This window comes from Perna viridis, chromosome 1 (genome assembly GCF_037379345.1).
Source record: "Perna viridis isolate PV_CMFRI_1.1 ecotype Kerala chromosome 1, ASM3737934v1, whole genome shotgun sequence".
Classification (NCBI taxonomy): Eukaryota; Metazoa; Mollusca; class Bivalvia; order Mytilida; family Mytilidae; genus Perna; species Perna viridis.
The window spans coordinates 30,847,063-30,865,008 of record NC_142445.1 but is presented as its reverse complement, the minus strand read 5'-3'; the positions used below and the strand labels follow the sequence as shown (position 1 = coordinate 30,865,008).

Below are 17,946 nucleotides of genomic sequence, written 5' to 3'. Positions count from 1 at the left end.
CACTGCAAACATTTTCATTTTTTGCTTTTTTTTACATTTTTATCATGTAGAACTATTTGTTTGTATTCCTAGGTTCCCTTGATTACTCCTTTAAAACAAAGTCGAAATAGAAAGCAAACCTATCATAGCATAAACACTTTGTATAGGTAGTTTTATTTATCTGTATAAATTTTCATTTTTTTTTGTCAAGGGTGTGTAAGTCTCGTTTTTGTTTTATTTTCTTTTCCGGATGTTTTGATGTAGACCGTATTGAAATCCGTTGATCGATCAGCATTTACTTCCGCGATCTCGACACTCTTCATTACACTGAAAACATGTCTATTTTTGCTTTTCCTAACATTTTGTTATCATGTAGATCTAGATATTTGTCATTTCCTATTGGTATTTTCACATAAAAAAAAGTGTTTTGCTTTTAATACTGAACTCGGCATTAATTGAAAAAACTCGGTTGGTGTTTCTAGAAAAGCAGAGGACACTTACCCATGCTCCAAATTTTTAGTGGAGTCTGCGTTGCTCATTTGCTTTTGTCACTTTGTATGTACTATTTTAGTAACTTTATGTTCTTTGTTGTGTATCTCTGTTTTCCATGTATAGTCTTACATTCTTTTAATTACCGCTAGAACATTGGTTCCCTTGATTACTTTTTTACATGTGAATTAAATATCAGCGCTTCATCATTTTCATCATTTTAATATTATTCAATTAAATGGAATTGTTTAGCATTTCCACAATAATAGATGAAACGCAGCTAGCATAGTTTTCCTTTCCAAAAGAATGTAGAAAAAAGTTGATACTAATTATTATTGGCATTAATGTTTTAAGTAAGTCATGAGCAATATGAAAGGCTAAAACTAAGAAGTTCACAATCACTCTAGCAAGTAACTATCTGTTTCAAAATAAAATAATTACTTTACATGGACATTTTTAATTTATCATATGTACTTTTCCAAATAGTAAATAAAAACACATCTAATATATTGTATACCTTTTTTTTACCAGAATGCTTACCCTGAAACTTTTTCTCCAGAGGATGATAAAGCAGAAAAACACTTTTTCGAAAAGACAAGAACCCAATAGTATCACAATTACTGCACACTCATATATGTTTAGGTAAAAAACACAAAAATATCAAAACATGAAGTTTTGGAATATACATATAAGTTCCTATACATGATCCTTTTGAAAGAATTATTAAAGCTAAGTCAGCTGTCAACACCGTATGTGTTGATTTACATAAAATTATTTTTTTGAGTCAAACATTTTAGTGAAGCATTTTATCGAAAATAAAGACCAGTGTTTTTTTTCACAAAAAATCGTAAGTGTAAAATTAGTCGTAAGTTATGATGTCACAATACTTATATTTACTATGACGTCATAACTTACGACTAATTTTACACAACAATTTTTTTGTGAAAAAGACCATTTCTTAACAGAATATTGATTTCAGCGTATGTGCAGCAAATCAGTCTAATCCTACATCTTAGTTTCACGACTTACTTTTTAGACACACTTATTTTGTTCTGTCAAAAATAAAAAAGTAATTGTTGTATGTCTTTTTTCCATTTTGTACATTTGTGACTGGATGTCATCTAATGAATGAATGGTTTGCACGAGTCCTTCATTTATTGTGAGCTGCCCTTGTGTTAAAGTATGACTCTTAAATTAAAACTGCATTCTATATATTTGTTGGAATTGTTTGAATATTCATATTTATGACAGACCCTGTAATTTGAGGGTCTTAACTATTTTCTTCCTCTACACAGATGTGTGTGTGTGTGTGTGTGTTTAATAATAATAAAATATCAACAATTACAGCAAAAACAAGGTCGAGAGTTTATTAAAGATAATACATCTGTTTCGATTTGTTTCGTTTAATTATGTTTTTATTACGATTTGATTCATTTTATCGAATTGTTTCGTTTCCATTCTTGGGGCGATTTGCTATTGAACAGACGGCGTGCTATTAGAAAAGTAATTTTGTAATTAACTTGGATCAACATTCAAACGAAAGAAGTACACAATGGGACTATGTCATAAAAATTCTGTGAAATAATTCATCAAACTACATGTACAGACATAATGAACTTTGCCCTTTTTGAATATGGTAACATATGTGTACCCATCTCTTATCCGTTACTTCTAATACACCACTAAATGGAATTTAATTTAGCTTTCAAAGAATCTGTATTTATGTTTGAATATGTGTATCTTTTTTAGAATTCTTTCTTAAGTCCTTTACATTTTGTAGATCTCATGTCAGCAAGCATGTATTTCATCATTCGCCGTAAAGGGTTACGCATATCATTGTACATAAATGAATGGAATTTAATGAAACCTTCACAAAATATATATTAAATGTTACAATTGTTCACCATCTTTTCACATTTTAACTCAAAAGGTGTATATCTTCAAATGAATGAGAGGGGTAACAATTTGATGGCCATTGTTCACAATTTTTTTTCTAGTTTTTTACTATTTCAACTTTTAAAAACAAAGTCGAAACTGAAAGCATAACACTTAGTTCAGTTGGTTTGATTTGTCCGTATCAATATCTGTTGTTTGCAATATAAACACGTGTTTATACGATATATTTGTATTCTTTTTAAATTAAGTATCCATGACGAAATATATACGTATCGATAAACAAAAGCTAATTTTATGCATGGTACTTGTAAAATGCATCTTACAGGTTAAATGGAAGAAAATATGAAATGTCGAAATTTCCCGTTTTTATGAAAAACGCATTATTGTCACATAGGAACTAATAAACACGCACCCGCGTTGAGCAGATATGTTGAATACATCGATAATTTAAAAAATGCCTTCTTTACATTGATTACAAATTAACATTAGAAATTAACATTTGGGTTTATGTTCAGGTATTTTTTCATTGGTATGAGTTGCAAATTTTCACCTAATTGGACTTGAAAAAGTTCAAATATTAATTACTCGAGCTCATTAGAAAGCTAATACTCTACTAAATTGCATTTTAGCATACGGATGCTTGTTTGAAGTACGGTATTTGAAAAAAAAGTGCAGGTGAAATGGAATAAAATATAAAATTCCGAAAGAATCATTATTGTCATATTGAAAGGGAGTAATACGCACCTGAAATGAGTATATAGGTTGGATACGTTTATAATCAAAACAATAATACTCAACACGTCTACTGTACACCATTTATAAGCTAACAACATTTGGGTTCATGTAGAGGTATTTTTCCATGGGTAGAAGGGACAAATTTTCACCTAACTTGACTTGGAAAAGTTCAAATATTTATTACTTGGGCTTGTTCGAAAGCCAAGACATAAATGTACTGTATCACACAAAAGCTTGTTTAAACTTCAGTATTTTGACAGAAGATAACATTAACGGGCGATATAGACAATTCTGACATTCTGAAAATTCCCCTCTTTACGATTTTATAGCAATTGTAACCCAAAAAGGGAGTCTAAGCGCCTGAATTAATTAGATATGATAGTTACATCATTATATATTTTATGAATGCCTAAAATATGAGTTTTACACTGTATGGTATGCTCTGAATGAGAATTCTGTTTAATATTGAATCAAGTTTTCTTGGTGTAGGGAAAAAGTTTTTAACATTTGTTTGATAATTCTTTCTAGAAAATTAGTTTTTAGGTCTATTTATGTTAATAGACATTTATGATAATTAAATCATTTAACGTTTGATACCAAATTTGAGACGTTTTAGTTCAGCAATAATTTGTAGAGTCAAACTTACGCGACATTTTACGGAAAAATCGGAAATCATACTTTTAGCATTTTTGATAAATTCTGACAACGAAAACTACCACAAATATTCAAAAGAACATCAGAAGTATCAATTCTGACAATAATAAACAGAAAATACCAAATAAGCCATTTTCACCCAGGAGCATCAATACTCTTTGGGTTTTGACATTGATAAATATGTCAATTTAAGCGATTTGTCGGTGGGGTAGGGGTATATTGTTTCATTCTGCTCCAACATCTTAAGTGTTATTACAAAATGTTTGATACCATTATAAAAGCTAAGAAATTGGGCTACGCGTTGATACGTATAAGTTCGAAGAATAAAGAAAATTTTTGCCGCAACCAAGAATAAAAAGTAGGAAAAAAAAATTTAAAAAATGTTTCAGTTAATTTTTTTTTCTCGAAAAAATGATTCGTTAAAGGGAGGTGTAAGGATAGCTGAAAATCATATTTTGTTAATGAGTGGTGGGGAAGGGGTGCACGGTGTTTATCTCAACTCACGCACTATACCTTTTATATATATTTCTTGTAATCACCGTTGTATTTGTCATAAGCTTCATACCAAAGGTTTAAATCCTTCCAGTAGGAAGTTGTAGAAGTTAAAACAAAGGAATCTTTATTAAAATAACAGACAGTCTATATGGTTCTGTATCATATTTTTACTTCAAACACCATCATTAATCCTTTTACTTATATCAGTATGGACACTACATTTAGAAAGGAAGCAAAATATTGTGAAAAATAGGATTCGTTTAATTTGCAATTACACACTCAGGACGTAAGCCAGTATTTGGGTTGAAACTAAAGAACGACACACAAAGAACGTTTGAACGTTTATAGTAGAAACAATAAAGATGCGAGTGTTCGAAGTTTAAAGTGACCTGTTTAATAATTTAGTTTGTTTTTCAGTTTGTTTTTTGTTTTTTGTTTTTATTTTTTTTTTGTTTTTTTTTAACTTGTTTATTTTAATCTTGCGAGTGGTTTGTTCATACATTCTGTTATTTGTTATTCAATATCTTTGTTTTTTAGCGTGAGTACTTGTACTTTTAAAAGCAAAGCAAGCAAAATTTTAAATATTTGTAAAACAAAAAAAGACAAAAAACAACAAACAAACATGCCAAAAACCAAAGGCACATAACTATATTGGAGGAAATCCAAATCTATTAAGGCTACGTTTTGCGGCAATTCTGTGTTCTGTACACAGACAATATAATGTATACTGTAAACAGCCAACAAACAATTGTATATTTCAGAAAACATACGTTTGTAAAGTAAATTAAGTAGTACTAAAGCAGCGAATCATGCAAATTCTGTAATATATGATACACCTCAAAAAGGCTACACATTTTTATTTTTTTATTAAGTTGCTCTATAGGTTTTTATGATGAAATGCATAATAATTTATTCCAATCTATCTGCTCTTAGGAGATAATTCCCATTGATAATCCAATGGTTTCTACTGTATTTGAGTGTTATTTACAGAGTTGTCTTCCTTTATTTTGAATTTTACAGTACATTCTAGATAATTTATATCTCTTATGGGTAAGGGTTCTATGAAAATTCACATATTATTTTTCGGTTTACTTGCATGATTCTTAGCTGGAGTGCTACTTACACATAATAGTTATTTGCGTTAATTTTTATTCAGTATTTTCTGTTAGTCTTCCACTGATTCCTTTCTGTATACAATTGTTGGTATAGATTTACCTATTTTTTAATTATGGCAGGAAGACCGCACACAAAACTAACAAAACTAAATAATATATGCAGTATCATATGAATTATTATTGCAATAGATTTAACGATTTGTAGCTGCTGTAGCTATTCTAAGTATTTGATTAGAATATAAAAAATCCACAAAAATCAATTCATACAATGTTTCATAGCTGGATCTGCAAAACGTTCTACCAAGTTTCTTTCGAAAATTTTCCTCTCGGAACTTACAGATGCTAAAGAAGCTCGCCAGCTTTACCACCACACTTTTAACCCAGTAGTAGTATCAATGCAATATGGATCCTGAAAATTTGACAAAATCTCCTGGAAGCCTTCACAGCTTGTTAAGTACCATTCTGTGTAAAAATTAGGCAATTAGTGGCACATCATTTTTCTCAAGTTGGTCTTTTCTGCCTCAAACATATTCAAATACATCTAGAAAACAACTAAAAAGCTATTTAAATTTATCCTGAAGCATTGGTGACGTAAATATATTTTGAGTGCTTATATAAGGAAAAGGCCAATTTCCATAGTGCATGTCAATTAAATTTGACCTATCAATATCTTAAAAAGACGAACTTTACAAACACTTTGATAGTAATTTCTTGAAGTTACCGGGTATAAATACTGGGATAATACAAAAAAACATCTCTGTGTATTTTTTATCTTTAAGTGCCACACCTTATACACATTTTGCCTGATTTGACTAAATTATAAATATAGAAATATAATAGCATCAAGCATACTACTTTTCCCCATACTCAGTTGAAATCCCGACTCAAAAGCATGAAGCATCGTTGTTTGTTTCTCTTAAAGGATTCTTAGTAATTTATTGTAAAAAAAGACAACAAATAGTTTCTTGTGTCAGTAGCCTCTTAAATTTCTAGCCTTGGTGGAGAAATAAGCGAAAGCCATTCTCAAAATTAAGGATTATTAACGGAAAAGAAACTAAAATTGAAAATGTATGGACACTTTGATATGATTCGTTACTTTTTGATAAAGTATTTACTTATTTGTTGTATATGCTATAAACAAAACAATTACTCAAGTCGTAACGCTTTTCATTCGGAATGTGCAAATGTTTTTTTTTATTTAGGATTTAATAATTGTATATATGTTATATGCAATGATACGCCATTATATTTTTTCATCTTCTGTCGTGTGACTACCTTTACATTAAAAATACATGAAGCAATATGGCATTCAAAAATGTATGATATTCTTTCTGTTTTCTGTTTTGTAATTTGCAAGAATACAAAAAATAGAATTTTGATAATTCTAGATATTTAATGTATTTTCGGTACAAATAGTTTCCATAACATAGCACAATTGTTGAGGATATAAATAATTGGTCATTGTTCTTTCAAATATGTTAAGGGCCTTCCGCCAAACTACTTATAAAACATTTTCCGCCATACAATTTGTTGATGACTCTAATTCGGAAGCTTCAAATTGCTATGAACATATCAAGATTGTATGCAAATGAATAAAACTGCGAATATATTTTAATAACGGTTGTGTGGATTCATGGATAACAAAAGAACAATGCACAAATTATTTGAATAAGAAAAAATAAACAATGGTTTTAAACTAAACATGCTGCTTGTACTTACCTAAACTATTCTCTTATCTTTCATGTGAAATTTCACACGTTGAAATTAGTTTCAATTAGTTATCATCAGTTAATTTATGTGACGTGTTCTTTGGAAGAAATTAAATCTAAACGACGTTTCTTCATTACTAAAATGTTTAATGTTAAATATTCGAAATACCGTTTGCAAAGTTGATATTTTAACTTTTTTATTTGATTAAGGTACAATTTACAAAGTTAAAACAAAACTATAGAACAAATGAATCAAAAAAAAAATTAAGTTGCAAAATAAAGATCTAAGAAAGGTTTATTTGTACCTAAAGAAGTATATCCAGAAAGATCATGCTTACAAGCATCATCCAGTATTTTGCGGTATCTTTAATTAAAAAAAAATATCAACTATCGTATATATCTGGACTATTGTATATATGCCTGGACATATCCCCAAAAGACCTAGTACCTAGTACAATCGAGTATTTTGCATTATCCGTTGTTCTGTCCAATATTTATTTGGTTAGTTCACTTCACTAAAACAAATTCCAGTTTTTTTTTTTCAAAGATTATATCGGGTACTTTCAATAATACAGTTCGTTCTATGTGGACCACAGATTCGTGTTCCATTTTTGGTTTGTTCCACGTAGATCGTCTCAGACCACAAAACAGACGAACCGGAAGTAGAATTAGAGAAAGTTGGTTCGTACCTTTAAATGGAAAACAAACCAATATTGATATTTCTTTACAATATGTTTTTTGTTTTAAAACAAAATGTTCGCTTTTTGTGCGAAGCTTACGCTATTAAGCAAGTTCAACAATAATGACACATAGCTTGGAATATGTACAACTTTTAAAGACAAACTTTTCCTATTATTCTCACCTTTATATTATATGAACAAACCTTGTTTATCATCTAGATATTGAGCCTACAATATCTACTTCTTTTTTCTTAGTGTTAAGGTATTTGTTTGCAATTTTCTAAAGTTACTTTAAAGAATGAGTTTATGTTGGTTATGTTTTAATATATATAAAACATATAAAACGAATTATTTCAATATAATTAAATGAATGCGAAACATTGAATTAAACTCAATTACATTCATTTGAGAATTGTGTCTATTGTACAAGTTCTCTGTATAGTTCTATTCGTCAATTTTCCGAAAGTTACTGAAGATATTCGTCGTGACATTGCCTCTTATTTATTTATTTTTTTTATCTAAGTAATTGTTTTAGGAAAAACCTTGGCCTCCTTTCTAAATTTTGTATCCATATAGACATAGACAAAAGGATTAATTATGTTATTTAGAATAAAAACTTGATGAATAAACTTGCCAGTTGGTCTTTCGTCGTCAGTGATTTCTTCCGGAAACTTCTTATTTATACTTTGAACAATTATAATAGAAACCTTTGGTATGAAACTTATAAAAAAATACTGCAGTTATAACAATAAACATCAAAGCTAGCTTGAATGTCAAACAGCGATTAGTTTCAATCGATTTGTTAATATTCTTTACTCTGTGCTTTAAATTTTTTGTTTGCATTGGTTTGGATGGTATACCATTGATACCTTGCCAATTTATGTTTGAATCTTCTGATTTCTTCACATCCTACACAGTTAGTTTAAATGTACCTTTTCTGTTCATAGGAATATTCTTGCCTTCAGCTAGTCTTTTATTACGTTTACACTTGCACTTTCCGATTTTATTTTTGTAATTCTTATATACAATTTTCTATTTTAGAATATAAAACGATTAATAATGTTAATATAATAAAAGTAAGAATACCTAACCCCATTGATTAAATAACAACCACCACGGAAGTTTCCCTTTTGACCATAGCACATTTTCTACATGAAACATTCAGGTGAATATAATTTACTGAATCCGTTCCATAAACAAACCCTAAAGGTATCGCTAAACAGGAGTATAAGTAAAAAGGCCGATCATAAATATTAGTGTCCTGCAACCTACATCATCGTCGAATGTCACGAGATGAAAACATTTATAGATCAATATACTGACACAAACAGTTGCAGCATCGATATCACATGCTCACAATATCGGTATGTAATATCTCTCCATAAACGTATTTCTTTATCCAAAAGGTGTAGAGTACCAATACCAAAACATTTCCATATATTGCCAATACAATGAAAAGTGACAAAATGATAACGTTTGGTATCAAAGTTTATGATAGTCTGTTATTCCATTCCAAAATAGTAATATTGGTCAAATTGCGACTATTCATTTCCGTACTCATTCCAAAATGATGCCAAATTCAATGTTAATCCAATGGCTTCCTACATTGATACTAACTTTTGACTAACTACTCACTATTTTATCTTAATTTGTATTTTTACGTTAATGCGGAAATATATCACATGCTGGAAAATGGGTACTGTTTTTTTTTCGAAAGATCACAATTGAAAACTTAGAATTTAGACTTTTTTTTAGACAAATGACGACTATTGTACCACATGTTATGAACTCATTTTCTTACAAAGTTTAGTCACAGACTTATGACGATCGTTTTGATTTTTAATATAACATGCAGAAAAGGGAAAGGGACATTAACTATTTTTCTTATTTCCTGTAATGACACAAATGTTCAAGCATGAAGAAACAAATTATATATTGAATTAATTTCAGTACTATTTGCCAAGAAAGAAGAGTAAAGTACCATTTAAATATTTAACGACGCGCTTTTGTTCTTTAACTGGATTTGTACTTCTAATGTAAAAAAGGTGATAAAATCTTTCCACTTTTGACGTCCTCATCGTTACCTATATTGTAATCCAACAAATAGATGATACAGGAAAATCTATCATGGAATGCTATTCAGTATAACTATGGTTGAGCGTAACAAACAAAATAACAACAGTATTCTAACCAAAGAAGACAGAACAAAATAGACATAATTCTGAATAAGCAATTTGAATTCTATTATTATTTAAAAACATTAACCTATGTATTGTTAGATAAACCGTTTTATTTATTTTTCTAAAGTTCAACCCATTCGATTTAATCTTATCGTTAAAATACAATAAGATATTACTTAACAATATACAGTTAGTGTCTTAATGCAGATATCATACATTATTGCACAGAATAATCTATTAATTAAAAATAAATATAGGTATGAAAACTGCACTCGTAGGAGCAAATGGAAATTACTAGAAAATGATACTTGAACTAACAAAGTGAGTTTTTTTTTTATCTTCTTTCTAGTGTTTATCGAAGTTAAAGTAGACTTTAGAAGTTATGTATTTGTCACACGTTAAATCTAGCACCTACATAAACATAGTTCTTGGTCTTTCACAACGTAAGTCATATTGTCCTACTCCCATTTAAACAGTTTAAATCAATAAAAAGATTTTTTTTAATGGAAAGTGTATGGACATAACAGTATTTGATAAATTTTCCCCACATCTTTATTTTGTCAACCGCTTTAAATGTCCAGTCATGACCCTTTGACAATTTGATATCATTTAAAAGAAATTACAACATCATATAAATTATATACATAACATGTTAGTTTATGTTGAGGTATATTTTTGCATGGGAAGGGGTGGCAAGTTTCCACCTAACTTGACTTGAAAAAGTTCAAACATTCATTACTTGGGCTTGTTCGAAAGCCAAGACATAAATGTACTGTATCATACAAAAGCTTGTTTAAACCATGGTATTTTGAAGAAAAAAAATGACAAAAACGGATGATATACAAGAAATTTTGTAATTCTGAAAATTCCTCTTTTTACGATTTTTCAAGTAATTGTAACACCCAACACCCCCTCCCCCACCTACATAACAATTTAAGCGCCTTATTGATTAGAAAAGGTTGGGTACACCCTACTCTTAATTGTGCATACCTAATATCTGAGTTTTACAGTGTCGGTACGCTGTGAAAGAGAATTCTGTATGATATTGAGCCAATTTTTTAAGGGTATGGGTAATATTTTTAACACTTTTTTTTTAAATTCTTTCTTGAACATTATTTTTTCGTGGTTCATTTATGTAGAAATTAGAAATATGTATCAAGTGATACCAAATTCGAGACGTTTTAGTCGATCAAAAAGTCCAGGAGTCGATTTTGTTCGGGAGAATCGAAAATCCCATTTTTGCATTTTTTGATAAATTCTGACTATGAAAATCGCCATAAGTCATCAAAAGACCTCAAAAGTATTAATTATGATCATACTAAACAGAAAATAGGAAAATGAACAATTTTTACTGAAGCAATAATACTCTAGCGGATTTGACATTGATAAATTTGTCAATTTAAGCGATTTTTCGGTGGAGTAGGGGTATCTTGTTTCTTCATTTTACTCAACATGACTAGGTGTTACCGTAACATCCTGGATACCATTGTATAGCTTTGTTATTGGGCTACATGATGATACCTATATGTATTTAGAACAGAACAAAGGAATGCTATGTCAATATATAACTATGAAGATATCAAACTTCCTTGTTCGTTCAAACGAATCAAATATTCACATATTGTTTTATACACTTAATCATTTACCTTCGGAACTTAAATATTGTTCATTGTCGAATATGCACAAAGTGCTTTCAAATAAAAAAAAACATGAGTCGGGCACGTCATGCTAAGCTGCCAACACTTTAATCAATGCGGAAAAGATCTTATTCATGAAAAACAATCAACCTTGCATTTTACTGATTACTTCTAATTTAAGTATAACGTGGCGTTATTAGCATTCGTTTCAGTATATAAGTGTATTGTTCAGTAGTGAGTTCGATGACAAGTGTTTCAAAGGTTTATAAAATTGTACAGAAATTTGTCCACTATTATAACTTTTAGATTTGAATATATTAATAACAATATTTGAAAACAATCTTTAACCATTCTTTATCATGGTAATAATTGTTTCATTTGGAAATAAGTGGTCTTTTCTGCTGACAAAATTAAGCTATTCTAGAAAATAGGCCGCTTTTCATTTTGTATAACAATGAAAAAGTTAAACTGTTCTGTGCTTCCACAAGTACCAGGTGTGCATATATTGTGTTATGTTATTAATCGTTTTACTTAGAAACTCAAATATTGTTTTTGAAATGGGCCGACGCAGATGGTTAAAAAACAATGAATGACGTACAAAAAATTAAACCCCATAACAGTTTGCACAATGCAGAAACGCTATAACTGTGAAACTACTTTAGTTTCTGGGTACCAATAAAAAAGACAACAAAAGTCTATTACTGTGAAAACACTATTGTTCGTGGGGTACAATTTTTGTGGTTTTCTTGGGTTGGCGAAACCACGAAGTTTGGTTCCCAACGAAAAGGAGATTTCCATTAATGTGTATATCGAGAACCATAACACCACAAATTCAAGAATTCACGAACATCTGTTTCTTTCATTATTGGGAACATTGGTATCCACCAATTGAAAAACTTTCACAACGTATTTGATTTAAAAAAAATATCGCAAAAAATACCGAAACATCAGCAATAGTATGATTTATGTATGTAAAATCTAAAATCATGGCCTAAACGTGAACATAAAAAACAAACACCATTAACATGCGCAATGTAGCGAATCGAATACATACAAGATATTGCACACAAAAAATATTATAAGAGAAATAAGATGTCATCCAAAAAATTTAAGCACTAGCAATATGAACCCCAACAAGAAATTGGGAGTGGCAACAGGTGGTCCGAAAATGTAAGTATGTCCTCCTCCGCCAACGGCCCCGTGGAGGTCCGGGCTAGGGCGCTCTGCCCACAGAGCAACTGGGATGTGTGCCCCAGGTGGTGGAATGGGGGTACCCCTGGCGTGTTACATGCTGGGGTTGTCTGGCTATAATACGGAAAACCTGACCGCAAACCATAGTAGTGCACCGTGTTGGGAAAGATGCCACGTTCCTCGCACGTTAAAGAACCTTACTGTGGTATTCTCCCGGAGTAGGAACCATAGGGCTCCGCCACAGGAGGCTAAATTGCCCCACCCTACCCATCTCTCCCTATTTCCAGTGGCAATCAAAGTTTGTCGGCCCCGTTGTCCTTGTGTCCCATCCCTTTTTCATTTCATCATCATTTCATGTTCATTTTGTCATCAATTTCATGTTCATCGTCTGAATATAGCTGAAATATTGCTGCACGGACGTTAAACCCCAACAACCAAAACCTCAGCCAACGGCACCTGCCATATTGAACTTGAATATAATTCAGTTGTAAAAGAGCAATAAGAACGCAGCTCTGCGATACGTGTAAAACACTATTTACAAAGGGCAAAATCATTAATTTTAACTAAGTATCATGATGTATTCGTATTAGATAAGTTGAAAATAGTTGGGAAAATATCCGAATTTGACAAACACTGTATGTTCAGGAAAGCATTTGCTTGCTGTTTGAGCGACATTTAAGGTTATCAATATACAACCTTCTGCGTAAAAAATATCGTATTGCAGCCGCATGCATTCACAGTATTGCTATATGTAGACTTAAGTAGCAGTCTTTCAAGAATCAGACAGACAGTGATTCATGGATGTCAAAAACCCACCGAATTTGGTTTTATATCTCATTTAAAAAAACAGTTACTGATCATATAACCAATCTTTTTTGTTATTCGGTTGTTGCGCTTTTCAGATAAAAATCATAATGTGTTTGTACATGAAATTGGTACCTTGCTAAAAGTTGTCGTTTTTTATTTAGTTTCATTTGGTTGATTGTAGTTGGAAATAAATGTATTATTTTCTAAAAATTGCATATGTGAATGATGTTGTTATGTGAAAGTATGACATATATATACATGTATGACTGAAAAGCAACGTTTGTTTAGTGTTTAAAATTTTGAGATCATATATAATATAAACAAAAAACATATCTAGTAAACTTGTTCATACGTCACTACAACCGCAACACGGTTTTAAGCAACATCTTTGCTTCTTTTCTAAATCTAGTGTCCATGACGACATACACGTATGGATTTACCACATTATTAAGAAGAAACATGCGATACATAAACATGTAACCTGGTCTTTCGTGGTCGACAAGTTCCTCCCAGAACTCCTTGTTTACACTTTCTAAGTCAAGAATCGAAACCTTTGGTATGAAGCTGATAAAAAACACAACGTTGATGACAAGAAATACTAAAGCTAGCTTGTAAGTTAGTCTTCGCTTTGCTGTACTCAGTTTTACTGTCTGCTTAATAAATTGAATTGACGCAGGAACCTGAACTTGTTCGAATTTAGTGTGATCTTTGCATGGTGAATTTGTGTCGGAATCATTTGTATATACACTGTTCAGTATTGTTAGAACAGAGTCTTAACTGTTAACAAACTTCTTACAACTTTTAGTTGATGTACTTTTGCACATTTTAACCGTAATCTTGGAGTGTTTATAAACTACAACACCAATTTTAGAATATAAACAGATCAACACAGTAAATATGATCAAAGCAATAATAACCAATACCACTGAATAAATTGTCCCAAGAATAGAAGTCCCCGTCTTGACTTTCGTACACTGGCGTCCTGTTATATTTAAGTTTGCATTTTTGAATGGAACTGTACCAAAGATGAATCCTAATGGTATGGCCAAAACAAATGCTACAAAAACACAAAGTGCCACTATACTTCGTTTCATTGTTATACTTAAGGCTGGTGACGGAGGCTTACAAAGACGTACATATCTTTGGCCTGAAATCACTACCAACAGAAAAAGAGGAATATAAGTGAAAAAACCGACAAAGAATACTGATGATTTGCACGCTGTATCATTCTGGAATGTCACATGGTTAAAACATTGATATATCATAAAACTACTACAGTACGTTGCAGCAATGAGGTCGAAAATCGATAAAATTGCTATATAATATCTTTCCTCAACATTTCCCTTCATGCGATAAATGTAAACTAACATAACGAAAATGTTCCAAAATTGTGATATTATTAAAAACGTGACTAAAATAATAATGTTTGGGAATAAAGAGTGCACTATTTTGTCATTCCACTCGGAAATAGTTAAATTCTTGATAACTGCTTCATCGTGCATTTTAAAACACTCCAAAACACTGCCTTGCTTTCGGTTTTTGTCGCTTACAAAATAAAACCTGTCATGGACAACAGGCGTTTTTCATATGTGACTTTAAAAAAGCTTTAACTTCCTAATCAAGAAACAAGTACCAGATGTATGTTAAACAATTCATGTACTTGGACTTGAATCCGGAAAAAATAATAATAAAATTTCCTGCCGGAATTGTTTTAAAATATGAAAAAAATCTGAAGTGACACATGTTTGAAAGGGAAATATTATCAAAATAGATGATAAATCGGACACCTTCATTATTCTTCCTCAAAACAAATAATATAAATAAATCCTACCGGAAAACATGTGACTGGCTCTATGTTTAGAATAATTTGTATTTTAACAATAAAGTTTGCACAATAATTTCATTGTTCCTAAAATTGAAATGTCTTATAAATGTGATTAAATACACATTGTAAGAAATAACAGGAAACAGATGTAGTCAGCTTCCTTTTATACTGTATAAGAGGGAACTTATTGTCATACGCGTTTGAGGGGTGAACGAAAATGAATAGCTACAGTGTGATAAATATCACTATTTTAGAATGGAATAACATAATATTACAGACGTTGGTACCGAACGTTATCACTTTGGCAATTTTTATAGTACTAGCGGTTTTTGGAAATGTTTTGGTGCTGCTAGTTTACATCTTTCGGATGAAGGAAAATATGGAAGAGAGGTATTACATACCTATTTTATCAGCTTTTGATCTCATTGCTGCCGCTAGCTGCGGAGGAATAATGATCTATGAATGCTTTCATCAAGTTACATTCCAGAACGATACAGTTTGTAGGATTATATCATTTTTCGTGGGTTTTCTGACTTTCATTCCTGTCTACCTGTTGGTTATAATTTCTGTCCAGCGGTATTTACGTGTTTGTAGACCAACGACATCACCACTGAACGTAGGGGTCAAACGAGGTTTAGTGGTCCTTTGCATCGTTGCATCATTTATTTCGGCTTGCCCGTTAGGTTTTACGTTTGGCACTGTTCCATTTAAAAGTTCACATTTCAATTTAACTGGGAGTCAATGTTCAGAAGTCAAGAAAGGAACTTCCTTGGTAGCAACTATTTATTCGTTAGTATTGTGTTTTCTTGTTTTTGTAATATTCACAGTATTGATCTGTATGTATTCCAAAATTGGAATGGTCGTCTATAAAAACTATAAAAACTCAATTAAAAGTAGTAAATACCTACAAAGGGGCGGATTAACTAACGGAAGTAAAAATTCTATGGACAGTATGGATGAGCTTTCACCAAGATTATACGCCAGAGGATATTCAAAATATTCTGACACAAAATACGAAAACATGGATACCGTTCAATTCAACCAAATTCAGTTTCCAGTGTCGATGACGTCTGTTAAACAAAAGAGTAAACTGAGTAAGACGAATCGTAGATTAACCTACAAACTTGCGTTAATATTTCTTGGCATAACCATTGTATTTTTTGTAAGTTTTATACCGAAGGTCTCGATTTTGACAATTGAAAGTGTGAATTCGAAGTTTTGGGAAGAACTTTCTGACGTCAAAAGACCAGGTGTCATGTTTCTTTATCAAATGTTTATTTTAAATAATGTAGTTAATCCCTTCTTCTATTTCTTTATGGACACAAAATTTCGAAAGGAAGCAGAAATCTTCCTTAAAAACGTGTTCAGATTTAAAATTTTAAATTGATATTTGAGTGCACGTGAAACCTAAACAGTTATACAAGGATATTACTGGGATGAACTTTATATGCATTAATTAAAAATTACCTTATTCAGCTTCATTTTGTTGATGTTTATGTAATAAAATGTCTTTTATATATTATCTAATATTCTTACATGTAGTAAATAAACGAGTAAATCAATACTAACAAAAATTAAAATATGTCTTTAATATCAAATATCAAACACCATAAAAACCCAACACAAAAACAAACCAAACGAACAAATAGGGGAAAGTAATAAAAGCACGCGCCAATACAATAGATAATACAGATATGCATCAATAAATATCAAATTTCAAACTAATTTCAGACGTTGTACCTGCATTACCTTTCACTACACACAGAGATTGAGCTATTAACAAAAAACATTGATCTAATGTATCACTTGCAAAACTTTCATAATCAATTTAATAGTAACAAATATTACTCTAAAGGGAATAGCATTATAGCATTAAAGATAGATCAAATTAAGCAAAACATAGAAATAATGTGTTTTCAAAAACGTTCTCCATATTTTGATTTGGAGTTTTCTCCTCTCTTCTACTCTAAGGTTACAATGGTCACTAACACATTGAAACTTCGGTTCAATTTAACAAAATTCTGTACATATGAAACTATACAACGATCCTGTCATTGATATGGTTAATAATGTTAGGTTTATGACCCTTCTCAATTTTATATACAATGTTGAAATCATATTAGTATAAAAAATCAAAATAAAATCGTAAAAACTACTCCTATCAAACAAATTCCAGTCATGATTATCTACACCCAATTCATGACCATAGTCCCTTACCCTACATGACTTCTAACGGAACTGTACTACGAAATAATGATAGCATGAAAAATCCAACTTTCGAATATAGTTGGGCAAAATCGCTTTCTCACTGTAACAATGCAGGATCTCCGCCAAGGTGAATATTTCACTTATTAAAGCCTTTAGCAAAACATGAATTTTTAGCCTCTTTGAAATAAAGGAGTAACTTGTCGGCACACCTGTGAGATTAAATTAATAAACAATTATTTTGAGCTAAATTTTGGCAAAAAGTTAAAATAGCTTTATACTCATGTATTTTAAGTCAAACTTTTCATACATTCAAAATACAAAATCATCAAAATGTATAATTCATTAC

General features: G+C 30.9%; 1 protein-coding gene across 1 annotated transcript; it reads left to right on the top strand.

Moving 5' to 3' along the window:
- Positions 1–15,484: 15,484 nt before the first annotated feature.
- Positions 15,485–16,898, top strand: LOC148628331 (cholecystokinin receptor-like). Its single transcript, XM_088564720.1, has one exon. It carries the CDS (start codon positions 15,610–15,612, stop codon positions 16,777–16,779), a length of 1,170 nt encoding a protein of 389 aa, XP_088420846.1. The 5' UTR covers positions 15,485–15,609; the 3' UTR covers positions 16,780–16,898.
- Positions 16,899–17,946: the final 1,048 nt, after the last annotated feature.